Source organism: Pseudophryne corroboree, chromosome 11 (genome assembly GCF_028390025.1).
Source record: "Pseudophryne corroboree isolate aPseCor3 chromosome 11, aPseCor3.hap2, whole genome shotgun sequence".
NCBI classification, from domain to species: Eukaryota; Metazoa; Chordata; class Amphibia; order Anura; family Myobatrachidae; genus Pseudophryne; species Pseudophryne corroboree.
Window position 1 is genome coordinate 42593501 of NC_086454.1, and position 24699 is coordinate 42618199.

The following is a 24699-nucleotide window of genomic DNA, read 5'->3' on the forward strand; positions in this document are numbered from 1 at the left end:
AATAATAACACCTTGGCTGGCAAAAATTCCACAATATATAGTCCCAGAGGCTATATATGTGGAAAATACCCCTGCCAGAATATGGAAAAAAGCGGGAGAATAGTCAGCGGAAAAGGGGCGGAGCTATCTCTCACAGCACACTGGCGCCATTTCTCCTTCACAGATCCGCTGGAAGGAAGCTCCCTGGCTCTCCCCTGCAGTCTACACTACAGAACAGGGTAAAAACAGAGGGGGGGGCACTAAATTTAGGCGCAGTATATAATATATAGAAAAAGCAGCTATAGGGGACATAACTCAGTTAGTCCCTGCATTATATAGCGCTCTGGTGTGTGCTGGCATACTCTCACTCTGTCCCCCCAAAGGGCTTTTGTGGGTCCTGTCCTCATTCGGAGCATTCCTTGTGTGTGTGCGGTGTGTCGGTACGGCTGTGTCGACATGTTTGATGAGGATAATGATGTGGAGGCGGAGCAGATGCCGTTAGAAGGGATGTCACCCCCTGCGGGGCAGACACCTGAGTGGATGAGCTTATGGAAAGTAATGAGTGCACGTATAGACTCCTTACATAAGAAAATTGATGACATGCCAAATGTGGGACAGCCGACTTCTCAGCTCGTGCCTGCCCAGGCGTTGCATGGGTCATCAGGGGCTCTAAAACGCCCGCTACCGCAAGCAGACCCAGATGTCGACACTGATACTGACACCAGTGTCGACGACGATGAGTCTAACCTGATGCCCACTAAGGCCATTCACTGCATGATTGAGGCAATGAAAGAGGTGTTACACATTTCTGATATAACTACAGGTACCACTAAAAAGGGTATTATGTTTGGGGAGAAAAAACTACCCGTAGTTTTCCCCCCATCAGATGAATTAAATGAAGTGTGTGAAGAAGCGTGGGCTTTCCCTGATAAAAAATTGGTAATTCCTAAGAAGGTACTAATGGCGTTCCCTTTCCCGCCAGAGGATAGGTCACGTTGGGAAACACCCCCCAGGGTGGATAAAGCGCTCACACGTTTGTCTAAAAAGGTGGCACTACCGTCTCCGGATACGGCCGCCCTCAAGGAACCTGCTGATAGAAAGCAGGAGGCGATCCTGAAGTCTGTATATACACACTCAGGCATTATACTTAGGCCAGCTATTGCGTCAGCTTGGATGTGCAGTGCTGCCGCTGCGTGGTCAGATAAACTGTCAGAAAATATTGACACATTAGACAGAGACACGATCCTGTTAACCATAGACCATATCAAAGACTCAGTCTTATATATGAGAGATGCACAGAGGGAAATCTGCCGACTGGCATCTAAAGTAAGTGCATTGTCCATTTCTGCTAGGAGAGGCTTATGGACTCGCCAGTGGACAGGAGATGCAGATTCAAAAAAGCACATGGAAGTGTTGCCATATAAGGGTGAGGAATTATTTGGGGATGGTCTCTCGGACCTAGTTTCCACAGCAACGTCTGGGAAGTCAGCATTTTTACCCCATGTCCCCTCACAGCCTAAGAAGGCGCCGTTTTATCAGGTTCAGTCCTTTCGGACCCAGAAAAACAGGCGTGGAAAAGGCGGGTCCTTTCTGTCCAGAGGCAGAGGTAGGGGAAAAAGGCTGCAACAAACAGCAGGTTCCCAGGAGCAAAAGTCCTCCCCCGCTTCTTCTTCCAAGTCCGCCGCATGACGGTGGGGCTCCACAGGCGGAGCCAGGTACGGTGGGGGGTCGCCTCAAGAATTTCAGCGATCAGTGGGCTCGCTCACAGGTGGATCCCTGGATCCTGCAAATAGTATCTCAGGGGTACAAACTGGAATTCGAGGCGTCTCCACCCCACCGGTTCCTAAAATCTGCCTTGCCGATTGCTCCCTCAGACAGGGAGGCGGTGCTAGCGGCAATTCACAAGCTGTATTCCCAGCAGGTGATAATCAAGGTACCCCTACTTCAACAAGGCCGGGGTTATTATTCCACACTATTTGTGGTACCGAAACCGGACGGTTCGGTGAGACCCATTTTAAATGTAAAATCCTTGAACATATACATAAAAAAATTCAAGTTCAAGATGGAATCGCTCAGGGCGGTTATTGCAAGCCTGGACGAGGGGGATTACATGGTATCCCTGGACATCAAGGATGCTTACTTGCATGTCCCCATTTACCATCCTCACCAGGAGTACCTCAGATTTGTGGTACAGGATTGCCATTACCAATTCCAGACGCTGCCGTTTGGCCTGTCCACGGCACCGAGGGTATTTACCAAGGTTATGGCGGAAATGATGATACTCCTTCGAAAAAAGGGAGTTTTAATTATCCCGTACTTGGACGATCTCCTAATAAAAGCGAGGTCCAAAGAACAGTTGTTGGTGGGAGTAGCACTATCTCAGGAGGTGCTGCACCAGCACGGCTGGATTCTGAATATCCCAAAGTCACAGCTGGTTCCGACGACACGGCTACTGTTCCTGGGTATGATTCTGGATACAGTCCAGAAGAAAGTGTTTCTCCTGGAGGAGAAAGCCAGGGAGTTGTCATCTCTAGTCAGAGACCTCCTGAAACCAAAACAGGTATCAGTGCATCGCTGCACACGGGTCCTGGGAAAGATGGTGGCTTCTTACGAAGCAATTCCCTTCGGCAGGTTCCATGCCAGAATCTTTCAGTGGGACCTGTTGGACCAGTGGTCCGGATCGCATCTTCAGATGCATCGCTTAATAACCCTGTCTCCAAGAACCAGGGTGTCTCTACTGTGGTGGCTGCAGAGTGCCCATCTTCTAGAGGGCCGCAGGTTCGGCATACAGGACTGGGTCCTGGTGACCACAGATGCCAGCCTTCGAGGCTGGGGGGCAGTCATACAGGGAAGAAACTTCCAAGGACTATGGTCGAGTCAGGAGACTTCCCTTCACATAAATATTCTGGAACTAAGGGCCATCTACAATGCCCTAAGTCAAGCAAGATCCCTGCTCCTACACCAGCCGGTGCTGATCCAGTCAGACAACATCACGGCAGTCGCCCATGTAAATCGACAGGGCGGCACAAGAAGCAGGATGGCGATGGCAGAAGCCACAAGAATTCTCCGATGGGCGGAGAATCATGTACTAGCACTGTCAGCAGTGTTCATTCCGGGAGTGGACAACTGGGAAGCAGACTTCCTCAGCAGACACGACCTCCACCCGGGAGAGTGGGGACTTCACCCAGAAGTCTTCCAGATGCTGGTAAACCGTTGGGAAAAACCACAGGTGGACATGATGGCGTCCCGTCTCAACAAAAAGTTAAAAAGATATTGCGCCAGGTCAAGGGACCCTCAGGCGATAGCTGTGGACGCTCTAGTGACACCGTGGGTGTACCAGTCGGTTTATGTGTTCCCTCCTCTGCCTCTCATTCCAAAGGTATTGAGAATAATAAGAAAGCGAGGAGTAAACACAATTCTCGTGGTTCCGGATTGGCCAAGACGAGCGTGGTACCCGGAACTTCAAGAGATGCTCTCAGAGGACCCGTGGCCTCTACCGCTCAGACAGGACCTGTTACAGCAGGGGCCCTGTCTGTTCCAAGACTTACCGCGGCTGCGTTTGACGGCATGGCGGTTGAACACCGGATCCTAAAGGAAAAGGGTATTCCGGAAGAAGTCATTCCTACGCTTATTAAGGCCAGGAAAGATGTTACGGCAACGCATTATCACCGCATATGGCGGAAATATGTTGCATGGTGCGAGGCCAATAAGGCCCCAACAGAGGAATTTCAACTAGGTCGATTTCTGCATTTCCTGCAAGCAGTAGTGGATATGGGCCTAAAACTAGGCTCCATTAAAGTACAGATCTCGGCTCTGTCGATTTTCTTTCAAAAAGAACTAGCTTCAGTACCTGAAGTTCAGACATTTGTGAAAGGAGTGCTGCATATTCAGCCCCCATTTGTGCCTCCTGTGGCACCTTGGGATCTCAACTTGATGTTGAGTTTCTTAAAATCACATTGGTTTGAGCCACTAAAAACCGTGGATCTGAAATATCTCACGTGGAAAGTGGTCATGTTATTAGCCTTGGCTTCAGCCAGGCGAGTGTCAGAATTGGCGGCTTTATCATGTAAAAGCCCTCATCTGATTTTCCATATGGATAGGGCAGAGTTGAGGACTCGTCCCCAATTTCTCCCTATTGTGGTGCCGGCGGCTACTAGTGAATTGGAGGACTCCAAGTTGCTAGACGTTGTCAGGGCCCTGAAAATATATGTTTCCAGGACGGCTGGAGTCAGAAAATCTGACTCGCTGTTTATCCTGTATGCACCCAACAAGCTGGGTGCTCCTGCTTCTAAGCAGTCTATTGCTCGCTGGATTTGTAGTACAATTCAGCTTGCACATTCTGTGGCAGGCATACCACAGCCAAAATCTGTAAATGCCCATTCCACAAGGAAGGTGGGCTCATCTTGGGCGGCTGCCCGAGGGGTCTCGGCTTTACAACTTTGCCGAGCAGCTACTTGGTCAGGGGCAAACACGTTTGCAAAATTCTACAAATTTGATACCCTGGCTGAGGAGGACTTGGAGTTCTCTCATTCGGTGCTACAGAGTCATCCGCACTCTCCCGCCCGTTTGGGAGCTTTGGTATAATCCCCATGGTCCTTACGGAGTTCCCAGCATCCACTAGGACGTCAGAGAAAATAAGAATTTACTCACCGGTAATTCTATTTCTCGTAGTCCGTAGTGGATGCTGGGCGCCCATCCCAAGTGCGGATTGTCTGCAATACTTGTAAATAGTTATTGTTAACTAAAGGGTTATTGTTGAGCCATCTGTTGAGAGGCTCAGTTGTTTTTCATACTGTCAAACTGGATATAGTATCACGAGTTGTACGGTGTGATTGGTGTGGCTGGTAAGAGTCTTACCCGGGATTCTAAATCCTTCCTTATTATGTCAGCTCGTCCGGGCACAGTGTCCTAACTGAGGCTTGGAGGAGGGTCATAGTGGGAGGAGCCAGTGCACACCAGGTAGTCATAAATCTTTCTAGAGTGCCCAGCCTCCTTCGGAGCCCGCTATTCCCCATGGTCCTTACGGAGTTCCCAGCATCCACTACGGACTACGAGAAATAGAATTACCGGTGAGTAAATTCTTATTTTTTTGCAACGTTTATATTTTGAGGGAGCAGATCTGTGGGGTGAGTCCTGATTAAGGTGGCCAATCCCAGGCCATTTTTTCAATCCTGGTGATCGGGATTAAAAATGATCAATCCCGGGATACCCGGGATAAGATTCCCTTCATTGTGCCCACCCCCGCTCCCCTGCCCAGCCCACAAAACTCACTGTCACCTGGACGGGCAGGAGGGTGGGCCACTTGCTGGGGGAGGTGAGGTCCGGCTGGTGGGTGGCTGGCTGCACAGCGTGACCTCTAACTTCACGTCACGCTGCGCAGTGCGACCAGCCGGGGTCAGGGGGAGCTGAGCAAGTTAAGCCGAGCAGCGTCTGAGTCTCTTGAGGACACTCAAGGCTCTGCAGCGCCGTCCATAGGGGGCAGAACCAACAAAGAGCCATGTTTGTACAGACTGATGCAATTCCACAACTTTACATAATTACAGGGAGAAAGTTACATCATTGCTTAGCCAAAATAGGGGGCGGAGGTCCCTGCTCTCAAAAGGTTACATTTATAGAGGGATTAATAATAAACATTACTAGAATAATAAAAGGGGGAAAAAAGCTCTTCCTGCTGAAGCACACACACAGGAATGGCGTGGTTGCCTGATGCTTACATCTGGCACAGACCGCTGTCCGTCAGTGGGCTAAGGTACAATTTATATTCTACTTGTTCAGCTATATTCTCATGTAACTTCATGTCCTGTATCTCTCCCAGGTGGATGTGAATAAGGATCGTTTGATAAACCTGGAAGAGTTCCTAAGAGCTGCAGAGAAAAGAGAATTCCTGGAGCCAGAGGGCTGGGAGGTAATAAGTCTTGCATTGATGTAAGCCACACAGGTCACGTTATCCAGGTCACCCGGCAGCTGCCGTGTATCACCAACTGTCACATTTTAAAAAACCACAGGTGACCTGGAAAACATGACCTGTGCGGGATCCTGAGGTCCGAGTTTGAGAACCTGTGAATTATAAGGTGAATATATGAAGGGTTGGTCCAGGGACGGATCTAGACTTTTCTTTAGGGGGGGGGGGGGGGGTTTACTGTTTAATCTTGACTCCTCCCTCTACAGTCCCAACTCCTCCCATCTGCAATCCTAACTCCTCCTCTCTCAATTCTGACTGAACTTTTTGAGTGAGACTGAGATAGAGCTTTGTGATTATTCTGTGTACATGTGACTGTGCTATGGGGTAATTGTATTTATTAGCCCTAGTACCCACACACCAGCAAGTGAGGGGCAAATGCTCTGTAACCCTTGATCTCCTGGCTCCTCTGTGCTGCTGTGGTATAAGCTGCAGCACATCGTTCTGCCTCAGGCTCTCCCCGGAGAGCTCTCTTCTGCTCAAAAGTGGGAGTGGCTATGACTGTGTTAGGGGGGAAGCGGTCGCCCCCTTGCCCCCCCCCCCCCCCCCCCTAAATCCGTCCCTGGGTTGGTCAGTTTTTACAGCATTCTGGTCTCTTACTATAATGTTTTATGAGCCCTGTGATCTCTGTGCTCATAGATAAATGCTCTGTGTGCTCCATACACCTCCTACATACAAAGTGCAGCAGCGAGCAGGGGTGTATATTTGTGTAATAAGCATGGTTTATGTGTAGTATATTATAGCCCTAATGCTCCGTTACCCGGTTTTGTCCACAGCACTATATGCCCCCCCCCCCCCTCCCCACCTCTCTCTTCTGGATATCTCCTGTGCTCTCATACATTAATGTCTTCTGCTCCATACATGTGACGGCAGACCGTGGACGAGCAGCAGCTGTACACCGAGGGGGAGCTGCAGGAGTTTGAGAAACACATTTCCCAGACAGAAGATGAACTGAACAGGAAGAAGCAGGAGCTGTACAGACAGCAAGAGGAGCTCCAGAAGCAGCACGAGTACATCCAGGCCCAGAAACAGGAGCTGCAGCAGGTATCCCACCTGACCATTATGTGCAGCCGTAGCTGTAGTCTCAGTCTCATATTACTGGTAGCTGGGGGGAGACTGGCTGCTGCGGTAGCTATGATGAGACTGGCACCTGGGGGGAAGTTGCCTGCTGGCATCTATCTGTGGGGAGACTGGTTGCTGGGGGCAGCTGCAAGGGTGACTTGCAGCTGGGAGGGAGACTGTCTGCTGGCGGAACTGGTTGCTGGGAGTTGCAGCAGCTGGGAGTCTTGTTCATACCTGCCTCTTGTCACCCAGACAATTCAGATGACTGACTGTAAAGTCGGGAGGGAGGGAGGCGGGGGGTGCGTGTCATTCTGCAGCGTATAATTGCTAGCGCTGTTCTTGCAGGGCCAACGGGGGATGTTGCAAGCGACTTGTGGGAACACGCACATCATGGGTGCACACTAGAGACTGTACCTGATAGATATAACATTCCGACACAAATCAGAAGGATATATCATCTAGTGTGTACCCAGCAGCGAGCACTTCAGATCTTGTGATCAGTTGTTGGGAGAGATTGTGGAAGTAGTAAAGATAAAGATACATCCACCCTAATTCCTGCAGCGTTCTACTCCTCGCTCATTAAGTGCTAGGTCATGATGGAGGGAATAGTAATAAATAACATGTAATAATAATAATTCTTCCATGCTTGCAGGTCGTACAACAGATGGAACAGAAGAAAATGCAGCAGTTGGACCCCCACTCAGTCCCTGACACCAGTTCTCTTTTCCAGCCAGGTAATGTCCATGGGCCTTAAGCCAGCCTCTGCTGCCGTCCCATGAGAAACGTCTGCACAGGACTTAGCTGAAGTTGTTCTACGTGATCCCTGAGATTAACGAGACTTTCAATGTCTATAAGAAGAGAGACCTCATTTCTAAATTAATGATATAAAATATATCACTACCTGATGACCAGTTACTGTTATTCCTCACCAGTTGATACCCTCCCCCCATAGCAGTTACTCGGTCTGTTTGTGGCTTTCACACTCGGTCAGCGCAGTCCCAGCTGGTAGCTGCAGTCCCTCACTAGGTGCTGATTGTGGGCCTAATTCAGACCTGATCGCTGTTGTGCGAATTCGTAAGGCGGACGATTATGGAACGACTGCGCATGCGTACGGATCATAATGCGCACGCGTGATGCCAAACTGCGAAAGAAATCAGGCGAACGCAGGTTGATTGACAGGAAGCGGACGTTTAGGGGGGTAATTGGCCATTTTCTGGGAGTGTCAGGAAAAACACAGGCGTACCCAAGCGGTTTCAGGGCGGGTGTGTGACGTCAGCTCCGTCCCGATCAGCCTGATTCTTTCACACTGTAGGAGTAAGTCCTGGGCTAATCAGATTGCACAGACTAGAAAAAAACATGACATAGTTGAGTGAGTGGTGAACGGATTGGCAGCCGACCGGCATTTGCAAAGCTTTTTGCACGGCGTACGCAGACTTGCCCAGGGCAGATTTTCACTCTGGCGGCGACTATCCGATCGCAAACCTCTGCAAATTCACAGAGGAGCGTTCAGGTCTGACTTAGGGCTTATGTGAGGGACAGTCATCATTATTAGTCACCAGGGCCGGTTCCGGGGCTTCTGGCGCCCCGGGCGGCATTAGGGGGCGTGTCTTCATAAGGGGGCGTGGTCATTTACGCCCCTTGTACAGACTGAAATGATGTGTGGTGCGCGATGACGTCATCGCGCACAGTAAAGGACCTCTCCACGTCTAGTTTCCCTTCCCAGCGGCCAGGGGCAGCGGGGGGCACACAGCAGCAGCGGATCTTGCCCTGGTGCGGCGCCCTCCGGAAGGCGGTGCCCCAGGCATAAGTCCTGCTTGCCCATGGCAAGATCCGCTACTGTTAGTCACTGTACAGTAATGCAGAGAGGCACACTGAAACTCCTTTATTGTAAAACCAAGACTTTAACACTCCATAAGTAGTATAAACCGTGTGACACTGATGTTCATACCTGTTGCCCCCTCTGCATGTAATGACTCCAGTATTTGTTAGATACTATTATACTCGACGGGCGGATACATTCTCTTCTGTTCTCCTTACAGCTGGCGACCAAGTAGCCCATTTGTCATCTCCAGAAGTCGGACACTCTCTGCCCCCAGGACATTTACCGGATGCCGGAGTGCCACACAGCCAGTAAACGCCATTGAACCCACAGTAGACGATTCGCCCATAAACTGACATAACGTCCAAATCTGTGCACTACTGAAGGATCCGTCTACAAACTTTTCCTCGTCAGCCGGAACCCTCCCACGTTCCTGGCTATATTGCTACTATTTACCCACAGCCCGTGTCCCAGTCTGTACCCGAGACCAACCTGCAGAATAAAACCAGACTCTTTTCTGTGTATAGTTTCTAAGAGATGTTGCATTTGTATCACTGTGTAGTGAGGGTGGGAATAAAAGTATTTGGTCATGAAATACCTGTACAGCTCTTACAGAAACTCAGACATTGGGGTGATGTCTTCAGCCCTCACTGGCTACACCCAGCGATCACAGAATGGGTTTGTGTCACATGGGACCTGGCCAATAGAGGATTCCTGCTTACCATCAGTAACCACCTGTTACTGACTCCACCCACTGCGCAGTGGACGGATATGATGCTGCCACCACCAGTCTCCTTATTCACGTGGCGTCTGGAACCACAGTTCTGTTCAGGCTCCTACCACCGGCACCTGAAAACCGCTTGCTGCTGTGTATGCGTCGACACGCTGCTGACACACCTCCAGGGTTGGCGTTGGCTGACCCCCACTGGTCACTGACCAGGCCTCTGTATTGGTAGCTGGCAGAAGGCGGAGCTTGGAGACGCTGGGCTTACCCTTGACAGCTGGAGAATGGGACTGCTTTAGGGCATTCCTGGGTGTCGCAAGATGGAAGGCAATTGTCGTCTTGAGGCAAGGATATTTATTGCTCAAATCAAGCCCTGAAAAGGACCCTCCCTGTTGCCAGGGGAAACAGCATACAAAAATATGTTTACAGCAGAATAACGTAAGATGGAATACACCTCTGAGGCTAGCGGGCCCCCTCTTTTATCTCAGTTCTACACACCATATCACAGGGTAAGCTAGCCCTGTTCTCTCCAACCAATCACTGCATGTGCCTTGCATGCCCACCTTTAACATTGTCTTCTATGGACAGTGAGGAGGGCTTACTCCCTTTGGGCTGCCACCCTCCTGCAGAGTTAGCCACTCCCCAGTGCACTGGCTCCTCCCTCTATGCCCCTCCTCCAGACCTCAGTTTGATACTGTGCCCAGTGGAGACTGGGTGCTTTACAGGGAGCTCTCCTGAATTTCCTGTCAGAAAGTATTTTAGTTAGGTTTTTTATTTTCAGGGAGCCTGCTGGCAACAGACTCCCTGCATCGAGGGACTGAGGAGAGAGAAACAGACCTACTTCTGTGAGTTTCAAGGCTCTGTTTCTTAGGCTACTGGACACCATTAGCTCCAGAGGGATTGGTACGCAGGTCTCGCCCACGCCGTCCGTCCAGAGCCACAGAGTAACGCTGTGCGCCATTGCTCCCATACACCTCACACACGGCAGTCACTGTAAGGGTGCGGGGGGGGGGGGGGGCGCCCTGGGCAGCATATAAACCTCTTTTCTCTGACGTCCTAGTGGATGCTGGGAACTCCGTAAGGACCATGGGGAATAGCGGCTCCGCAGGAGACTGGGCACATCTAAAGAAAGCTTTAGGACTATCTGGTGTGCACTGGCTCCTCCCCCTATGACCCTCCTCCAAGCCTCAGTTAGATTTTTGTGCCCGACCGAGCAGGGTGCAATCTAGGGGGCTCTCCTGAGCTTCTTAGATAAAAGTTAGTTTTAGGTTTTTTATTTTCAGTGAGACCTGCTGGCAACAGGCTCACTGCATCGAGAGACTAAGGGGAGAAGAAGCGAACCTGCCTGCTTGCAGCCAGCTTGGGCTTCTTAGGCTACTGGACACCATTAGCTCCAGAGGGATCGAACACAGGCCCAGCCTCGGAGTCCGGTCCCAGAGCCGCGCCGCCGGCCCCCTTACAGAGCCAGAAGCAAGAAGAGGTCCGGAAAATCGGCGGCAGAAGACATCAGTCTTCATCAAGGTAGCGCACAGCACTGCAGCTGTGCGCCATTGCTCCTCATGCACACCTCACACTGCGGTCACTGATGGGTGCAGGGCGCTGGGGGGGGGGGCGCCCTGAGCAGCAATATTAACACCTTGGCTGGCAAAAATACATCACATATAACCCCCAGGGCTATATGGATGTACATTAACCCCTGCCAGAATCCATAAAAATGCAGGAGAAAAGTCAGCGAAAAAGGGGCGGAGCTATCTCCTTCAGCACACTGGCGCCATTTTTCCCTCACAGCTCCGTTGGAGGGAAGCTCCCTGGCTCTCCCCTGCAGTTAATACACTACAGAAAGGGTTAAAAAGAGAGGGGGGGGGGCACAATTTAGGCGCAGTATACAATATATATGCAGCTATAAGGGAAAACACTTTTTTATAGGTGCTATCCCTGTGATATATAGCGCCCTGGTGTGTGCTGGCATACTCTCCCTCTGTCTCCCCAAAGGGCTTTGTGGGTCCTGTCCTCTATCAGAGCATTCCCTGTGTGTGTGCTGTGTGTCGGTACGGCTGTGTCGACAGGTATGTGAAGGATAATGAGGTGGAGGCGGAGCGAATGCCTGTAAATATGTTGTCACCCCCTGCGGGGTCGACATCGGTGTGGTTGAACTTATGGAAGGATTACGTGAAAGTGTCAACTCCTTACATAAAAGGTCGACGACACGGAACAGCCGGCTACTAAGCTTGTGCCTGTTCCAGCGTCTCAAATGTCATGGGGGGCTCTAAAATCGCCCGCTACCTCAGATAACAGACACAGATGTCGACACGGATACTGACTCCAGTATCGACATCGATGAGACTGGTGTACCCTCCAAATAGGTCCACCCATTACAGGATTGAGGCAATGAAAAATGTATTACACATTTATGATTATACCCCAGGTACCACATAAAAGGGTATTGTGTTTGGTGAGAGAAAACTATTAGTAGTTTTTCCTGCATCTGAGAAATTAAATGAGGTGTGTGAGGAAGAGTGGTCTTCCCCCGGTAAGAAATTGATAATTTCTACAACGGTTATTGGCAGCGTACCCTTTCCCGCCAGAGGATAGGTCACGCGGGGAAACACCCCATAGGGTAGATACAGCGCTTACACGCTTATCAGAAAAGGTGGCACTACCGTCTCCGGGTACGGCCGCCCTGAAGGAACCTGCTGATAAAAAGCAGGAGGTTACCCTATAAGATACACACTAGGGCATTATATTGCGACCAGCCGTTGCTTCGGCATGGATGTGCAGTGCTCCCGCTGCGTGGTCAGATTCCCTGTCGGAAAATAACTATGGATAGGGACAATATTTTGCTGAAAATAGAGCATATAAAAGACGTGGTCTTATACATGCGTGATGCACAGAGGGATATTTGCCAGCTGGCATCAAAAATAAGCGCTAGGTCCATTGCCGCCAGACGGGGGTTATGGACTTGGCAATGGTCAGGCGATGCCGACTCAAATCGGCACATGGAAGTTGCCCTATAAGGGGGTAAAACTGTTTGGGGATAGTTTTTCAGACCTCGTTTCCACAGCTACTGCTGGGAAATTGATTTTTTTGCCACAGGCTACCCCACAACAAAAGAAAGCACCGTATCATCAAGTACAGTCCTTTCGGCCCCAGAAAAGCAAGAGGGCTAGAGGCTCATCCTTTCTGCCGAGAGGCAAAGGTAGAGGAAAAAGCTGCAACACACAGCTAGTTCCCAAGAGCAGAAGTCCTCCCTGCGTCCGGTAGGTCCACAGCATGGTGCTGGGGCAGCTCAGGCGGACCCGGGCACGATGGGGGCCCGTCTCAGATATTTCAGCGGACAGTGGGCTCTCTCACATGGATCCCTGGGTCCTTCAAGTAGCATCTCAGGGGTACAGGCTGGAGTTCGAGACGTTCTTCCCCCCGCCGTTTCCTAAAATCTGCCTTACCGGCACCTCCCTCTGCCAGGGAGACGGTGTTGGTGGATATTCAACACTATAATCACAACAAGTGATTGTCAAGGTGCCCCTCCTTCAGCAAGGAAGGGGTTACTATTCCACAGTGGTTGTGGTACCGCAACGGTTCGGTGAGACCCATCTTGAAATTAAAATACTTGAACTTTTATATCAGAAGATTCAAGTTCAAGATGGAATCGCTCAGGGCGGTTATTACGAGCCTGGACGAGGGGGATTACAGGGTCTCCCTGGACATCAAGGATGCGTACCTGCATGTCCCCATTTACCCCCCTCACCAGGAGTACCTCAGATATGTGGTACAGGACTGTCACTATCAGTTCCAGACGCGGCCGTTGGAGTTGTCCACGGCACCGAAGGTCTTTACCTAGGTAATGGCCGAAGTGATGATACTCCTTCGCAAGAAGGAAGTTTTTATTATCCCGTACTTGGACGATCTCCTGATAAAGGCGAGGTCCAAAGAACAGTTGGTAGTGGGGGTAGCACTCTCTCGGGAAGTGCTACAACAGCACGACTGGATTCTCAATATTCCAAAGTCACAGCTGGTCCCGACGACACGTCTTCTGTTCCTGGGAATGTTTCTGAACGCAGACCAGAAAAGAGTGTTTCTTCCAGTGGAAAAAGCCGAGGAGTTGTCATCTCTAGTCAGAGACATCCTAAAACCAGGACAGGTGTCGGTACATCAATGCACACGAGTCCTGGGAAAAATGGTAGCTTCGTACGAAGCATAATTCCATTCAGAAGACTCCACGCAAGGACGTTCCAGTGGGACCTGTGGGACTAATGGTCCGGGTCCCATCTACAGATACAACAGCGGATAACCCTGTCAGCAAGAAACAGGGTGTCGCTGCTGTGGTGGCTGCAGAGGGCTCATCTACTAGAGGGCCGCAGATTCGGAATACAGGACTGGGTCCTGGTGACCACGGATGCCAGCCTTCGGGGCTGGGGTGCAGTCACACAGGGAAGAAATTTCCAAGGAGATTTCGCTTCACATAAATATTCTGCAGCTAAGGGCCATTTACAATGCCCTAAGCCAAGCAAGGCCCCTGCTTCAGAACCAGCCGGTACTGATCCAATCAGACGACATCACGGCGGTCGCCCATGTAAACAGACAGGGCGGCACAAGAAGCAGAATGGCGATGGCAGAAGCCACAAGGATTCTCCGATGGGCGACCTACACCCAGGAGAATGGGGACTTCATCCAGAAGTTTTCCAAATGCGGGTAAACCGTTGAGAATGACCACGGGTGGACATGATGGCGTCCCGCCTCAACAAGAAGTTGAAACGATATTGCGCCAGGTCAAGGGACCCTCAGGCGATCGCTGGGGACGCTCTAGTGACACCGTGGGTGTACCAGTCGGTTTATGTGTCTCCTCCTCTACCTCTCATACCCAAGGTACTGAGAATAATAAGAAGGTGAGGAGTGAAAACCATACTCGGGGTTCCGGATTAGCCATGAAGAGCTTGGTACCCGGAACTTCAAGAGATGCTGGCAGAGGACCCTTGGCCTCTGCCGCTCAGACAAGACCTGCTGCAGCAGGGACCCTGTCTGTTCCAAGACTTACCGCGGCTGCGTTTGACGGCATGGCGGTAGAACACCGGATCCTAAAGGAAAAGGGTATTCCGAAGGAAGTCATCCCTACCCTGATCATAGCCAGGAAGGATGTCACCGCAAGACATTATCGCCGCGTTTGGCGAAAATTTGTTGCTTGGTGGGAGGCCATGAAGGCCCCGACGGAGGAATTTCAACTATGTCGATTCCTGCACTTCCTGCAAGCAGGGGTGACGTTTGGGCCTCAAATTGGGGTCCATCAAGGTCCAGATTTCGGCTCTGTCGATTTTCTTCCAGAAAGAACTGGCTTCACTGCCTGAAGTTCAGACTTTGGTTAAAGGAGTACTACATATTCAGCCTCCTTTTGTGCCTCCTGTGGCACTTTTTGGATCTCAACGTGGTGTTGGATTTCCTAAAGTCGCATTGGTTGAGCCACTTAAAACCATGGAGCTAAAGTATCTCACGTGGAAAGTGGTCATGCTGTTGGCCTTGGCCTTGGCCAGGCGTGTGTCAGAATAGGCGGCTTTGTCATGTAAAAGGCCTTATCTGATTTTCTATATGGATAGGGCAGAGTTGAGGACTCGTCCTCAGTTTCTCCCGAAGGTGGTCTCAGGTTTTCACTTGAACCAACCTATTGTGGTGCCTGCGGCTACGAGGGACTTGGAGGATTCCAAGTTGCTGGACGTAGTCAGGGCCCTGAAAATTTTATTTTTCCAGGACGGCTGGAGTCAGGAAAACTGACTCGCTGTTTATCCTGATGGCACCCAACAAGCTGGGTGCTCCTGCTTCTAAGCAGTCTATTGCGCATTGGATTTGTAGCACTATTCAGCTGGCGCATTCTGCGGTAGGATTACCGCAGCCTAAATCAATAAAAGCCCATTCCACAAGGACGGTGGGCTCATCTTGGGCGGCTGCCCGAGGGTTCTCGGCTTTACAACTTTGCCGAGCAGCTACTTGGTCAGGGGCAAACACGTTTGCAAAATTCTACGAATTTGATACCCTGGCTGAGGAGGACCTGGAGTTCTCTCATTCGGTGCTGCAGAGTCATCCGCACTCTCCCGCCCGTTTGGGAGCTTTGGTATAATCCCCATGGTCCTTACGGAGTTCCCAGCATCCACTAGGACGTCAGAGAAAATAAGAATTTACTTACCGATAATTCTATTTCTCGTAGTCCGTAGTGGATGCTGGGCGCCCATCCCAAGTGCGGATTGTCTGCAATACTTGTACATAGTTATTGTTAACTAATCGGGTTCTTGTTGTGAGCCATCTATTCAGAGGCTCCACTGTTATCATGCTGTTAACTGGGTTTCATATCACAAGTTGTACGGTGTGATTGGTGTGGCTGGTATGAGTTTTACCCGGGATTCAAAATCCTTCCTTATTGTGTACGCTCGTCCGGGCACAGTATCCTAACTGAGGCTTGGAGGAGGGTCATAAGGGGAGGAGCCAGTGCACACCAGATAGTCCTAAAGCTTTCTTTAGATGTGCCCAGTCTCCTGCGGAGCCGCTATTCCCCATGGTCCTTACGGAGTTCCCAGCATCCACTACGGACTACGAGAAATAGAATTATCGGTAAGTAAATTCTTATTTCTCTAACGTCCTAGTGGATGCTGGGGACTCCGAAAGGACCATGGGAATAGCGGCTCCGCAGGAGACTGGGCACAAAAGTAAAAAGCTTTAGGACTACCTGGTGTGCACTGGCTCCTCCCCCTATGACCCTCCTCCAAGCCTCAGTTAAGATTTTGTGCCCGAACGAGAAGGGTGCAATCTAGGTGGCTCTCCTGAGCTGCTTAGAGTAAAAGTTTAAATAGGTTTTTTTATTTTCAGTGAGACCTGCTGGCAACAGGCTCACTGCATCGAGGGACTAAGGGGAGAAGAAGCGAACTCACCTGCGTGCAGAGTGGATTGGGCTTCTTAGGCTACTGGACATTAGCTCCAGAGGGACGATCACAGGCCCAGCCATGGATGGGTCCCGGAGCCGCGCCGCCGTCCCCCTTACAGAGCCAGAAGAATGAAGAGGTCCGGAAAATCGGCGGCAGAAGACGTCCTGTCTTCACTAAGGTAGCGCACAGCACCGCAGCTGTGCGCCATTGCTCTCGGCACACTTCACACTCCGGTCACTGAGGGTGCAGGGCGCTGGGGGGGGGGGCGCCCTGAGACGCAATAAAAACACCTTTTTGGCAAAAAATACATCACATATAGCTCCTGGGCTATATGGATGTATTTAACCCCTGCCTATTTTTACATAAAAAAGCGGGAGAAAGGCCGCCGAAAAAGGGGCGGAGCCTATCTCCTCAGCACACTGGCGCCATTTTTTCCTCACAGCTCCGTTGGAGGAAGGCTCCCTGACTCTCCCCTGCAGTCCTGCACTACAGAAACAGGGTAAAACAAGAGAGGGGGGGCACTAAATTGGCATATAAATATATACAGCAGCTATATTAGGGAAAAACACTTATATAAAGTTATCCCTGTATATATATATAGCGCTCTGGTGTGTGCTGGCAAACTCTCCCTCTGTCTCCCCAAAGGGCTAGTGGGGTCCTGTCCTCTATCAGAGCATTCCCTGTGTGTGTGCTGTGTGTCGGTACGTTGTGTCGACATGTATGAGGAGGAAAATGGTGTGGAGGCGGAGCAATTGCCTGTGTTAGTGATGTCACCCCCTAGGGAGTCGACACCTGACTGGATGGTCTTATGGAAAGAATTACGTGATAGTGTCAGCACTTTACAAAAGACTGTTGACGACATGAGACAGCCGGCAAATCAGTTAATACCTGTACAGGCGTCTCAAACACCGTCAGGGGCTCTAAAGCGCCCGTTACCTCAGGTCGATACAGACACGGACACTGACTCCAGTGTCGACGGTGAGAAAACAAACGTATTTTCCAGTAGGGCCACACGTTACATGATCACGGCAATGAAGGAGGTTTTGAACATTTCTGATACTACAAGTACCACAAAAAAGGGTATTATGTGGGGTGTGAAAAAACTACCCGTAGTTTTTCCCGAATCAGATGAATTAAATGAGGTGTGTGATGAAGCGTGGGTTTCCCCCGATAAAAAACTGCTAATTTCTAAAAAGTTATTGGCATTATACCCTTTCCCACCAGAGGTTAGGGCGCGTTGGGAAACACCCCCTAGCGTAGATAAGGCGCTCACACGCTTATCAAAACAAGTGGCGTTACCGTCCCCTGATACGGCCGCCCTCAAGGAACCAGCTGATAGAAAGCTGGAAAATATCCTTAAAAGTATATACACACATACTGGTATTATACTGCGACCAGCAATCGCCTCAGCCTGGATGTGCAGTGCTGGGGTGGCTTGGTCGGATTCCCTGACTGAAAATATTGATACCCTGGACAGGGACAATATATTATTGACTATAGAGCATTTAAAGGATGCATTTCTATATATGCGAGATGCACAGAGGGATATTTGCACTCTGGCATCAAGAGTAAGTGCGATGTCCATTTCTGCCAGAAGAGGATTATGGACGCGACAGTGGTCAGGGGATGCGGATTCCAAACGGCATATGGAAGTATTGCCGTATAAAGGGGAGGAGTTATTTGGGGTCGGTCTATCGGACCTGGTGGCCACGGCAACGGCTGGAAAATCCACCTTTTTACCCCGTCACCTCGCAGCAGAAAAAGATACCGTCTTTTCAGGCTCAGTCCTTTCGTCCCCATAAGGGCAAGCGGGCAAAAGGCCACTCATATCTGCCCCGGGGCAGAGGAAGGGGAAAAAGACTGCAGCAGACAGCCTCTTCCCACGAACAGAAGCCCTCCCCCGCTTCTGCCAAGTCCTCAGCATGACGCTGGGGCCTTACAAGCGGACTCAGGCACGGTGGGGGCCCGTCTCAAGAATTTCAGCGCGCAGTGGGCTCACTCGCAAGTGGACCCCTGGATCCTGCAGGTAGTATCTCAGGGGTACAAATTGGAATTCGAGACGTCTCCCCCTCGCCGGTTCCTGAAGTCTGCTTTACCAACGTCTCCCCCCGACAGGGAGGCCGTATTGGAAGCCATTCACAAGCTGTATTCCCAGCAGGTGATAATCAAGGTACCCCTCCTACAACAGGGAAAGGGGTATTATTCCACGCTGTTTGTGGTACCGAAGCCGGACGGCTCGGTGAGACCCATTTTAAATCTGAAATCCTTGAACACTTACATAAAAAGGTTCAAGTTCAAGATGGAGTCACTCAGAGCAGTGATAGCGAACCTGGAAGAAGGGGACTATATGGTGTCTCTGGACATCAAGGATGCTTACCTCCATGTCCCAATTTGCCCTTCTCACCAAGGGTACCTCAGGTTTGTGGTACAGAACTGTCACTATCAGTTTCAGACGCTGCCGTTTGGATTGTCCACGGCACCCCGGGTCTTTACCAAGGTAATGGCCGAAATGATGATTCTTCTTCGAAGAAAAGGCGTCTTAATTATCCCTTACTTGGACGATCTCCTGATAAGGGCAAGGTCCAGAGAACAGTTAGAGGTCGGAGTAGCACTATCTCAAGTAGTACTACGACAGCACGGATGGATTCTAAATATTCCAAAATCGCAGCTGATTCCGACGACACGTCTGCTGTACCTAGGGATGATTCTGGACACAGTACAGAAAAAGGTGTTTCTCCCGGAGGAGAAGGCCAAGGAGTTATCCAACCTAGTCAGGAACCTCCTAAGACCAGGCCAAGTGTCAGTACATCAATGCACAAGGGTCCTGGGAAAGATGGTGGCTTCTTACGAAGCGATTCCATTCGGCAGATTCCACGCAAGAACTTTTCAGTGGGATCTGCTGAACAAATGGTCCGGATCGCATCTTCAAATGCATCAGCGGATAACCCTGTCTCCAAGGACAAGGGTGTCTCTCCTGTGGTGGTTACAGAGTGCTCATCTCCTAGAGGGCCGCAGATTCGGCATTCAGGATTGGGTCCTGGTGACCACGGATGCCAGCCTGAGAGGCTGGGGAGCAGTCACACAGGGAAGAAATTTCCAGGGCTTGTGGTCAAGCATGGAAACGTCACTTCACATAAATATCCTGGAACTAAGGGCCATTTACAATGCCCTAAGTCAGGCAAGACCTCTGCTTCAGGGTCAGCCGGTGTTGATCCAGTCGGACAACATCACGGCAGTCGCCCACGTAAACAGACAGGGCGGCACAAGAAGCAGGAGGGCAATGATGGAAGTGGCAAGGATTCTTCGCTGGGCGGAGAATCATGTGATAGCACTGTCAGCAGTGTTCATTCCGGGAGTGGACAACTGGGAAGCAGACTTCCTCAGCAGACACGATCTTCACCCGGGGGAGTGGGGACTTCACCCAGAAGTCTTCCACATGATTGTGAACCGTTGGGAAAAACCAAAGGTGGACATGATGGCGTCCCGCCTCAACAAAAAACTGGACAGATATTGCGCCAGGTCAAGGGACCCTCAGGCAATAGCTGTGGACGCTCTGGTAACACCGTGGGTGTACCAGTCAGTGTATGTGTTCCCTCCTCTTCCTCTCATACCAAAAGTACTGAGAATCATAAGAAGGAGAGGAGTAAAGACTATACTCGTGGCTCCGGATTGGCCAAGAAGGACTTGGTACCCGGAAATTCAAGAGATGCTCACGGAAGACCCGTGGCCTCTACCTCTAAGAAAGGACCTGCTCCAGCAGGGACCATGTCTGTTCCAAGACTTACCGCGGCTGCGTTTGACGGCATGGCGGTTGAACGCCGGATCCTGAAGGAAAAAGGCATTCCGGATGAAGTCATCCCTACCCTGATCAAAGCCAGGAAGGATGTAACCGTACAACATTATCACCGTATTTGGCGTAAATATGTTGCGTGGTGCGAGGCCAGGAAGGCCCCTACAGAGGAATTTCAACTGGGTCGTTTCCTGCATTTCCTGCAAACAGGACTGTCTATGGGCCTCAAATTGGGGTCCATTAAGGTTCAAATTTCGGCCCTGTCTATATTTTTCCAAAAAGAACTGGCTTCTGTTCCTGAAGTTCAGACGTTTGTCAAGGGAGTACTGCATATACAGCCTCCTTTTGTGCCTCCAGTGGCACCTTGGGATCTCAATGTAGTTTTGGGATTCCTAAAATCACATTGGTTTGAACCACTCACCACTGTGGACTTAAAATATCTCACATGGAAAGTGGTAATGCTGTTAGCCCTGGCTTCAGCCAGGCGTGTCTCAGAATTGGCGGCTTTATCCTATAAAAGCCCTTACCTAATTTTTCATACGGACAGGGCAGAATTGAGGACTCGTCCTCAATTTCTCCCTAAGGTGGTTTCAGCTTTTCACTTAAACCAGCCTATTGTGGTGCCTGCGGCTACTAGGGACTTGGAGGATTCCAAGTTGCTGGACGTAGTCAGGGCCCTGAAAATATATGTTTCCAGGACGGCTGGAGTCAGAAAATCTGATTCGCTGTTTATCCTGTATGCACCCAACAAGCTGGGTGCTCCTGCTTCTAAGCAGACGATTGCTCGTTGGATTTGTAGTACAATTCAGCTTGCACATTCTATGGCAGGCCTGCCACAGCCAAAATCTGTAAAAGCCCATTCCACACGGAAAGTGGGCTCATCTTGGGCGGCTGCCCGAGGGGTCTCGGCTTTACAACTTTGCCGAGCAGCTACTTGGTCAGGGGCAAACACGTTTGCTAAATTCTACAAATTTGATACCCTGGCTGAGGAGGACCTGGAGTTCTCTCATTCGGTGCTGCAGAGTCATCCGCACTCTCCCGCCCTTTTGGGAGCTTTGGTATAATCCCCATGGTCCTTTCGGAGTCCCCAGCATCCACTAGGACGTTAGAGAAAATAAGAATTTACTTACCGATAATTCTATTTCTCATAGTCCGTAGTGGATGCTGGGCGCCCATCCCAAGTGCGGATTGTCTGCATTACTTGTACATAGTTATTGTTACAAAAATCGGGTTATTGTTGTTGTGAGCCATCTTTTCAGAGGCTCCTTCTTTTATCATGCTGTTAACTGGGTTCAGATCACAAGTTGTACGGTGTGATTGGTGTGGCTGGTATGAGTCTTACCCGGGATTCAAAATCCTTCCTTATTGTGTACGCTCGTCCGGGCACAGTATCCTAACTGAGGCTTGGAGGAGGGTCATAGGGGGAGGAGCCAGTGCACACCAGGTAGTCCTAAAGCTTTTTACTTTTGTGCCCAGTCTCCTGCGGAGCCGCTATTCCCATGGTCCTTTCGGAGTCCCCAGCATCCACTACGGACTATGAGAAATAGAATTATCGGTAAGTAAATTCTTATTTTTTTTGGCAAAAGTATATATGTATACAGCTGGCCACTGTATATATAAGAGCCCCAGCCAATTTTTTGTGTATTTCAGCGGGACAGAAGTCCGCCGCCTAGCGGGCGGGGCTTCTCCCTCAGCACTCACCAGCGCCATTTTCTCCACAGACCAGCTGGGAGGAAGCTCCCCGGACTCTCCCCTGCTTATACCACAGTTAAAGAGGGTTTTAAAGAAGAGGGGGGGCACATAATTAGGCGCATATATACATTTATACACAGCGCTACTGGGTAAACATATTTATTGTGTTTTTTCCTGGGTCATATAGCGCTGGGGTGTGTGCTGGCATACTCTCTCTCTCTCTGTCTCTCCAAAGGGCCTTGTGGGGGAACTGTCTTCAGATAACAGGATTCCCTGAGTGTATGGTGTGTCGGTACGCGTGTCGACATGTCTGAGGTAGAAGGCTCTCCTAGGGAGGAGGGGGAGCAAATGAACGTGGTGTCTCCGTCGACAACGCCGACACCTGACTTGGATGGATATGTGGAATGTTTTAAGTGTTAATGTAAATTTATTGCACAAAAGATGAGACGGAACAGCCAGGGAGTCAACCCATGTCTGTCCCTATGTCGCAGGGACCTTCAGGGTCTCAAAAGCGCCCACTATCCCATATAATAGTCACAGATACCGACACGGATTCTGACTCCAGTGTCGACTACGATGATGCAAAGTTACAGCTAAAATTGGCTAAAAGTATTCAATATATGATTATTGTAATAAAAGATGATTTGCATATCAAACCCCCTGTCCCTGACACGAGGGTACACATGTATAGGGTAAAGAAACCTGAGGTAACCTTTCCCCCCCTCTCATGAACGAGTTATTGAAACGGCTTGGGAATCTCCAGACAAGAAACTGCAGATTCACAAAAATGGATTCTTAGGGCGTATCCTTGCCCGATTAAGGACGGGATACGGTGAGAATCTTCCCCAAGAGGGAAAAAAGCTTGGACACGCTTATCTTAAAAGGTAGCGCTGCCATTATGGCTACCCTCAGGGATCCTGCTGATCACAGACAGCAGGCTACCTGGAAGTCCATTTACACAATCTAGTACCTTACTCAACCCGGCGTTAGTGTCTGCTTGGGTTTGCAGCGCTGTAGCAGCGAGGATAGGTACCTTATCGACGGAAATTAATACCCTGGATAAGGATACCGTTTTATAGACCCTGGGTCATATTAAAGATGCTGTCTTATATATGAGAAATTCTCAAAGAGACATTGGCCTACTGAGTTCTAGAAATCAACGCTATGTCGATTTCGGCTGGACGAGTCCTATGGACACTGCAATGGACAGAAGGCATATGGAGGTTTTACCTTACAAGGGTGAGGAATTGGTTGGGGAAGGTCTCTCGGACCTGGTCTCCACAACTACTGCAACTGAATAAAATTTTTGCCATGTATTTCCTCACAGCCTAAGAAAGCACCACATTAACACATGCGGTCCTTTCGGTTATATAGAAACAAGAGAGTACGAAGATCGTCTTTTCTTGCCAGAGGTCTTTTCGTCTTTTCTTGTCAGGGGAAACAAGCTGCCAACCACAGCTAGTTTCCAGGAGCAGAAGTCCTCCCCGGCCTCTATAAAAATCCACAGCGTGATGCGGGAACTCCGCTGAGGGAGTCCGCCCCAGGGGGGCCAAGTCTTCGACTTGTCAGCCACATCTGGGTTCACTCACAGGTGGATCCCGGGGCAATAGAAATTATTTCCCAGGGTTACAAGCTGAAATTCGAACAAGTGTCTCCTCGCCGGTTTTTCAAATCGGCCTTAACAGCTTCTCCTCCAGAAAGGGAGCTACTGTTAAATGCAATTCACAAAGTGTATCATCAACAGGTGGTGGTCAAAGTTCCCCTACTTCTACATGAGAAGGGGTAGCAAATCAACCCTGTTAGTAGTCCCGAAACCGGATGGTTCGGTCAGACCCATTTTACATTTAAAATCCTTGAACCTATACTTGAAAAGGTTCAAGTTCAAGGTGCAATCGCTCAGAGCGGTCATCGCCAGCCTAGAAAGGGGAAGATTTTATGGTATCCCTGGCCATAAAGGATGCATACCTTCATGTTCTCATATATCCACCTCATCAGGCGTACCTAAGAATTGCGGTACAGGTTATCATTACCAGTGCTTTCCACCAAGGATTTTCACCAAAGTAATGGCAGAAATGATGGTGCTCCTGCGCAAGCAGGATGTCGCAATTATCCCGTACTTGGACGATCTCATAAAAGCGAGATCAAGAAAGCAGTTACTAAACAGTGTATCACTTTCACTGAAGGTGTTACAGCAACACAGCTGTTTTCTTAATATCCCGAAGTCGCAGTTGGTTCCTACAACTGGTCTGACCTTCTTGGGCATGATTCTGGATACGGTCCAGAAAAGGGTTTATCTTCAGATAAAAAAGGCTCAGGAACTCATGTAAGCGCACTGTCAGCAGTGTTCATTCCAGGAGTGGACAACTGGGAAGCAGACTTCCTCAGCAGACACGACCTGCATCCAGGAGTGGGGACTTCATCAGGAGGTCTCCACACAGATTTCAAGTCAGTGGGGACTGCCCCAAATAGACATGAGGACGTCCCGCCTCAACAAAAAGCTGAAAAGGTATTGCCCCAGGTCAATAGACCCTCAGACGGTAGCTGTGGACGCCCTAGTGACACCGTGGGTGTTCTAGACGGTCTAGGTGTTTCCTCCTCTTCCTCTCATCCCAAAGGTGTTGAGAATAATAAGAAAAAGAGGAGTACACAATTCTCATTGTTCCAGATTGGCCATTAAGGGCCTGATATCCGGATCTGCAGGAGATGCTCACAGAAGATCAGTGGCATCTTCCTCTAAGACAGGACCTGTTGCAACAGGGGCCCTGTCTGTTC

At 50.1% G+C, this 24699-nt stretch overlaps 1 protein-coding gene across 1 annotated transcript in view; it reads left to right on the forward strand.

The window, feature by feature from the left end:
• Positions 1-9414, forward strand: part of NUCB2 (nucleobindin 2) — an 83589-nt gene extending 74175 nt beyond the window's left edge. The window contains exons 10-13 of the mRNA XM_063944081.1: positions 5795-5884; positions 6812-6982; positions 7653-7734; positions 9040-9414. Coding sequence (XP_063800151.1) covers positions 5795-5884; positions 6812-6982; positions 7653-7734; positions 9040-9134 — 438 coding nt within the window. The 3' untranslated portion in view covers positions 9135-9414. The remainder of the gene's footprint in view (positions 1-5794; positions 5885-6811; positions 6983-7652; positions 7735-9039) is intronic.
• The last annotated feature ends 15285 nt before the right edge of the window (positions 9415-24699 follow it).